General features: G+C 36.4%; 1 protein-coding gene across 1 annotated transcript; it reads right to left on the reverse strand.

Moving 5' to 3' along the window:
• Positions 1 to 1770: 1770 nt before the first annotated feature.
• On the reverse strand, positions 1771 to 5913 carry LOC132608907 (GDSL esterase/lipase WDL1-like). The gene is made up of 6 exons (XM_060322697.1): positions 5621 to 5913; positions 3911 to 3988; positions 3552 to 3692; positions 3235 to 3311; positions 2950 to 3099; positions 1771 to 2144 (listed from the first exon to the last, which is right to left on the reverse strand). Exons 1-6 carry the CDS (start codon positions 5855 to 5857, stop codon positions 1931 to 1933), a joined length of 897 nt encoding a protein of 298 aa, XP_060178680.1. The 5' UTR covers positions 5858 to 5913; the 3' UTR covers positions 1771 to 1930.
• Between the last annotated feature and the right edge of the window lie 1618 nt (positions 5914 to 7531).

The raw sequence follows: 7531 nt of genomic DNA on the forward strand, positions 1-7531 counted from the left end.
TTTAATTTTTTCCCTTTAACAATTGAGGGCATAACTTATGGGATATTATGATGCGAAAATATAAACTCATGTCCCGCAAAAAAATTGTTTGTTACAAGGGATAAAATTAAAGACAAGCACAACATATGGACAAAATTGCCAACGTTAGGTGTATTTTTGGCCCAACTGACTTGATAAATGGGCTTAGGACTTTAGGACCACTATGGATACTTCTTATTTTATTGCGAATTGCCCTTCTTTTGGGGTGGTCTTTAAATTTTACCCCTCATATTTGAAATTTTTAAATTTTGCCCTTCGGCTTAAACCCATGGGTTCCAGGTTCAAACCCTCACACAGTCAAAATTTAAAAACAAATTGCAAGGCAGAGTTTAAATTTCGCATTGCCCCCACCGGCATACACTTGTGAAGGAATTACCAAAGTTATGTTAGACTCGGCATACGTATGCCTTATGGGCAGACTTGGCATAAGTATGTCGGGTCCGGCATAACTTTGATAATTCTTTCACAAGTTTATGCCGGGTCCGGCATAAAGTTTGCCCATTAAAAGTTTGCCCATAAGTATGCCCCCACCGGCATAAACTTGTTAAGGAATTACCAAAGTTATGTCGGACCCGGCATACTTATGCCAAGTCTGCCCATAAGGCATGAGTATGCCGGGTCCGGCATAAATTTGGTAATTCCTTAACAAGTGTATGCCGGGTCCGGCATACACGCGACCCAAACCTTGCCTTGCAATTTTTTTTTAATTTATGCTTGAGTGGGGGTTCGAATTCAGAATCTCATGATTTCTGCGTGAACGTTCAGAGTTGCAATGCGAAGGGCAAAAATTAAAGACCAATAATATGAGGCATAATTTAAAGACCGCAAATATGAGGGGCAAAATTTAAAGACCACCCCAAAAGAAGGGCAATCCGCGCAAAAAAATGTTTTATTTTTCATGGATAGCTTTCTTTTACTTTTCTGTTTTTTGTCATTAAAGAAATTTTGAGAGTTGAATATTGGTATTATAGCAGCCTTGAGGCTTGTGGAGAGGCAATTGAGGTCCAGCTTAAGATTTGCTTTTTTCTGTTAGACCTTGAATTGAAGCTTGAATGTCTTCAATAGTAAGCTTTCTTGTTTGAGTTCCCTCTCTCCCATTCTTCTTCATCTAAATGTATTTTTGACTATTGAATGGAATAAGAATTTAAGTTTATCTACTTGAGTTACGTTAATGTTCTTCTCTTTCAAGCCCAACTCTTCTATCTTTGTATCCTTTAAATTCAAGTCCACCGATGTCGTCCGTGCTCCGAGAAGAATGAGAAGAAGGGCTGCTAGCTTATGATGGAATAACTCAATGAGGTCGAATATTTAGAAGTGCTCGTAATACACAGGAAAAGAGCGAGAAGTGATCTTTAACACATGAGCCTTTAAACTTCTTTTCTCAAGTGGAACGTAGAATAATCAAACCATAAAAGAAGTGGTGGATTTACACAAGTCTGGTTTTTCTTTGCCATTGTTAGAATATTTCAAAATTTTAAGTCCTAAGGAGAAAAACTCTTAACAGAGATTCTCGTTAGGCAGAACTATGTCTCTTCAACTCACGCCTCGCCTTTCTCAAGACTTCTGCAAATCCTTTAACTACGCGATACCTGTAACTTCAGGAACAAAAGTGCTACACTGTTCAATCTAGATAGAAGACACGATCACATAATCTCAGACTACGCATTTATTACGGGCTAGTTAGCCCAAAAGTTATTTCAATAAACTTCTATTATGAATAAAGAACTAAGATGGGAGAAAAATGGAGGAACGAATTATAATTTAAATGACAGAAAATATTATATCTCCTGGAGACTAAAGTAGAACTGCAATTATAGGATACATTCTGAACTGCACTGGCCAAGTTTTATGCATATACATCCCTTTATGTTTCAATTATGCAATAGGAAATCTAATCCCATTGAATTTGTCGATGGTAAGTCCACTCAGATGGGTTTATTGTGGTTTTGCCATCCGCAAGAACTAAATCATAAGGTGAATCTTCAGGAAATTCAGTTGGCATGGATTTCCAGTGTAAACTAGGTGTCCACTCAGCTTCCTTAAAAACCTTGAGGATCTCTTCAACAACTATTTTACTCCCCTCCTCTGCTAAGTGAATCCCATCCCTGTAACAAAACAACAAATCAAAAAACATGCTCATGACATGTATGCTCAAACATGATAAGATGGAATTTGCAAAAGCCTCATCCTTTTGCTTTTCTGATTCTCTACATGATGTCGTTATTTCAGGAAAACTATACTTCATACATGATACACCAGTATTTCTTCTGTGTATTCAGACTAAGATAAGACAAAATATTTAAACAATCAGAGAAATCAGATTTTGGGAATGGAGAAATAATTGCCCTAAAATCACTGAGACGATATTCTACCTTGATTGTCATTCGATATTGATGACTACCCCAAAAATATACTGTCAAGTAGTGTAGTGAACATAACTCTCAGTATTCTTGAACAAACCACTGGAAATAAAATACACTGATCCAGCTAGAGCTGGTGTACCAGAGCTATGTCATGTATAGCACTTTCATAAACTGATTTCAGGGTATTTTCTGGAGTTACTCAGAAAACATAACTAGAGCTATGAGATAATGCTGGAAGTTCTAGTTCTGTGGGCAATGCTAATAAACAGCACAAATCTAGTGTAGAAAGATTTTCCCATTGACAAACAGCAATTTCAGCTCTAATGCTGAAGATCTCAAAACAGATTTTCCAACCAAGTTTAGAGATAAATATAAAAGAACTTTTGAGTCTAAAACAAACAAATTAACTAAAAAATGGAGGCTAATTATTTCATCTTCATAAAGAAGGATAAGATATGAATATAACTGAAATTTAGGGAACGGAACAAATTAGTTGATCGCAGATGTTCTACAAAAAGCGCAGATACACATAGTTAGCTGGACTTACGTAAAGCAAGCAGTCAACCAATCTTCTCTTTTCTGAAGTGCTGTCCAAAGATCAACAACCTTAAGATCCATCTCTTTGCACAGCTCTATACAGGCCTCAGAATACTGTCGACACAACTCATTTGTTCGAACCAACTCACTGAAATATGAACTGTTCGCAAAGATATGACAAACTTATCACAGTAATTAGAAAAAGGGGAAAATGCAGTTCAGACAATGAAACTTGGAAATAAGTACATCAAAAATGTAAAAGATAGCATGCAACTGATGATGGGCATCAAATTACCTTGTATTTTCACGAACTCTGACCTCGTCAACAGGTGGACAACTGAGAAAGATTATGCGAATATTCTCTGAGAGGCTCTAATCACCCCCACCAAAAAGAAAACAAGAAAAGAAAAATTCAGGATCAATAACCAATGTAGTTTGTTTACGTAAGTGAAACCCAATGTATATAACTAAGTGAAGATTTTCAGAACATTATATATCATAAGGCATTGTGCTGTCTTGAACCAGGTACATGTTCATGTTTTTCCAGATATACATAGAAACCAGTGGCTCGGAAACAATGGAAAAGCCCATTCCTGTAGTAAAATAAGCTACCTTGAGATGAGTTGCAATTTTTCTCATGTTCTCAATGTACTCTGGTAGAGGTACATGAGGACCTAATCCAGATGAATGAGGTCCCATTGAATCATTTCCACCAAAGTAAACAATCACCAATGTGGGCTGAACAGCTGCATCCTGGAAGAGGAAAAACACCATTTAAGAAGTCAAAAAGTTAGTATAGTGGAGATATATTCCAATACCAGATGTCCAGGTGAGATATCCTTTTTTCAAAAAAAAAAAAAAAAGTAGGTTTCTATAGGACATTCTCAATTCTTAAAAGCTCTCAAAGATAGAGATCCAAGAAGACTTTGTGAATTGAACACTCAGAGATATTGGGGAATAAGATGCAATACCTTTGGAAACACTTGATCAAGGACCTGTATAGCACGTCTGGAATTCCAACCATAGTAACCGCGCAATAATATGTCAGCCTACAGTAGAGTTGAATGTATTACTCTCTAATCTCTACTGTGTAAGTTAATGAAACCATGATATAAACTAGCTTAAGCCAGGATTCGTTAGTACATTAGGGACAACTTTGTATAAGAAGTACTTTACAGTAAATGTTGAACCTGAAAACCTCAACACAAGCACTTTTAAGATCACAACAAGAGAGCACTTCAAATTTCCCCAAGTAACATGGAGCCAATACCAAAACGAAACATACAAAACGGTTTTGTAGTCATAAGATTCGTCATCAAAAGAAACTTTCATCCGTTATATCTCGGGTAATTCACTCCGACTTCAAGAAAATCACTTAATGGACAATACTGGAATTGTTAAGATTCCTACACTGCGAAAAAACAGATATGCGTAACTTAACATTCAAGACTCTGATAACTAAAAAAACTATGTAGCACGAATACCTACTATTGCAAATTAGTAAAGAGAAAAACATTGTGAAATAAGGATGCTTGATGTGGCACTAGTTGTCCTCTCCAGGCAGATATTTCATTATAAAACATGTGGCAACTCACTGGCTCGTTGATATCAGAATTCAGTGAAGTTTAAGAAAGGCCAGAAGCACAAGAAACATTTCAAGGTAATTTTCTTAACTTCATGAAAGGAAAGAAATGTAACCAAAGTGTGGAAGTAGTTTGACAATAATTGTGGATATGGATAATCCTGGGTTTCATTATTTGTAATAATTAGCCATTGGAAATGTAATGTACTATACTGTCTCTTTACCATTAGACAACTAGGTTTACTTGTGAAATGTAGTTGATCACTTGAGAAAAGGATCTGAGACGTTTGAGTCTATTGGAAAACATAGACATCCTGAAGCACAAGGCCTATTTAATTATAACCTCGTAATCTCAACTTATCAGGGCAGTTAAAACACACATATTAATGCGACTCCCACAACGGTCAACGAGCTTCTTCAACAAATTCTATTCCATTTTCTAACACAACAAAAAAATGTGCAAAAGCAGAGAAAGTAATGCAGTATCCTCTGCGACAGTGAGATGGTTGTCCACATGTAAACACTACCAGAAAGAGATAAAGATGAACACCATGCCCCAAATTCTGTCTCTATACAGTGGGTTCTTAGTCCCCTTGAGGACTTGTCCAACTCAAGCAGGGCTGATTTATAAGATAAAGCTAATTGGCATTGTTGATTAAGTATCTTTTTCCAAATTGATATCCTAGCTTTTGATTTCTAAGTTTCATAATTCTTATTCAATTTTTGATAAATATAATTAGAGCACTATCCTTTTTTTTTCCCCTTACCTATTTTTATTTGAGCAGTAATCGCTCATTTTTCTAACCAATGTGAACATACTCGGAGCCTCAAGTATAGTTTTCTATCGGAATACTCCTCTGCCATCAGAACCAGAAAAACGCCTATGTTTCCCTTTTATGCCTGGCGGTTTCTTTGGCCCGAGAGAGAGAGTTCGATGTAATCAAAACCGGAATACATAGAATTCCAGGATGAGATAAAAAGATCTTGAATGTAGATGTCAAAAATGTCTAGTCAATTTAGGTGATCAAACATATGAATGATGAAGCATAGGTTTGATAAAACAAAACAAAAAAAAAAAAAAAAAAAATAGAAGACATACTTTGCGGGAATAAATATCAGAGAGAATGGCACCCCAACCCCCATTGCTGTAACTGATCTGAACTATGGATGATCCGAAAAGAACGAACTGTGGCCTCGACGGTCCCACCATCCTCAATTCACCGTCTCTGTTGGAATATGGTGCTCCTGCTATCTTTCCTATTATGTTAAGCGTGTGTTCGGTGATCTTTTCTTGTGCTGCTCCTTCCCTCTTTTCTTTTTCATCTCCTCTTATCATGTAATCTTCTTTACTCTCTGTTTTGTATTCTAATTTTAATGGGTCAATCTACTCAACATGGTGTATTAGTAATTAGGGGCATTTATCTATGGGTTGTTAAGTCTTTTTATTGAGCGAAGGTAGACTCAAGTTTTAATTATTGAGTGGATGTGATATTTTTTTATTAGTGATTAAGAGATTTTGACCTTGCCCAAAAGTTTTTATTTTAACACTTTGACCGTTAACTTTATTTTTAACACTTTGCCCTCAAGTTTTATTTTTAACACTTTGACTCAGTCAATATAAACCCTAAAATACCAAAATGGGTCCAAAAAAAAGGGCGCCAATAGCTGCACCCGTTTTTGCTCTTTTCCCTCCTCTGTTCTTCTTCTCCTTCCTCGATTCGTTCTTCCTCCTCCTTCTTCTTCTTCTTTTCCATCCGCCTGTTCTCATTCTTTTTCTCCCTCCATTCTTCTTCCTCATCTTCCATTGCTGCTTCCCTGCTTCTTCTTCATCCATTGCTGTTCCATTTTGAAGAATCTGCTCAACAAAAGAAAAAACTAAACCACCAGATTTGCAATTTTTTTTGTTGGATTTCGTGAGTGTCTACATGGGCATTACTTCATAAGTATTGCTGCTTCCCCTGCTTCTTCTTCTTCTATTGGTGCGGCAATTTGAAGAATTTGCTCAACAAAGAAAAAAACGAAACAAGCAGATTTTGCAATTTTTTGGCTGGGCATTACTTCAGAAGTAATTTCCGCTCATTTGGTAAGTAAAATATTGTTGTTTTGTTTCAATTGTTTATGTGGGTTTTGCTGCTGATTTTCCAACAATTTACAGTAGCAATTGTACTTGTTGCAACAAGTGCTAAAGCTGCTATATAAGAGCTTTTAAATTTTTGCAACAACTGTTGTAGTTTCTGCAGAAGCTGCTGTAGTTTATGCAACAGCTATTGTAGTTGCTGCCACAATTACAACAGATTATGTAATTGTTGCAACTTCTATACTAATTGTTGTTAAATGCATAGTATGAATAAGTTGCAACAGATTTGTGAGTTGTTGCAAGTAGTGTACTACCTGTTGCAACAAGTATCTTACTTGTTGCAACAAATCACTGATCCGTTGGATTCAGCTTCAGTCCAACAGAACCCAAAAACTGGACCCAAAAAAAAAAAACTGTAGCTGACTCCAACAGATTAGTTAGTTGCTGCAACAAGTGTATTACCTGTTGCAACAAGTAATTTACATGTTGTAACAACTCACTAATCTGTTGGACATCTTCAACTGTCTTTGGATTAAACAGAACTCAAAAAACTGAAGCTGACTCCAACAGATTAGTTAGTTGGTGCAACAAGGATAGTACTTGTTGCAACAGGTAATCCACTTGTTGCGACACCTGATTCATCTGTTCCAACAAGTCATTAAGTTATTGTATTTTGTTACTATACGGTCATGACCTTTTTTAAAAAAAACAAAATATATTCAGGTAGCATTAACGGGGGACTCAATAACAATAGGTGTTGATTTCCATGGTGAATGGATCGAGAAGAACAATCGATATATTTGGCGATGGAAGGGTAGTCACATGTTAGAGACGATAGCGATGAGTGTCCAAAGAGATGTTGTGTTTGATGATTTTGTGAACTTAATCATCACCTATTGTGAATTAACTTGTTGTCACGACCCAGCTAGGGGC

Source organism: Lycium barbarum, chromosome 9 (assembly GCF_019175385.1).
Source record: "Lycium barbarum isolate Lr01 chromosome 9, ASM1917538v2, whole genome shotgun sequence".
NCBI classification, from domain to species: domain Eukaryota; kingdom Viridiplantae; phylum Streptophyta; class Magnoliopsida; order Solanales; family Solanaceae; genus Lycium; species Lycium barbarum.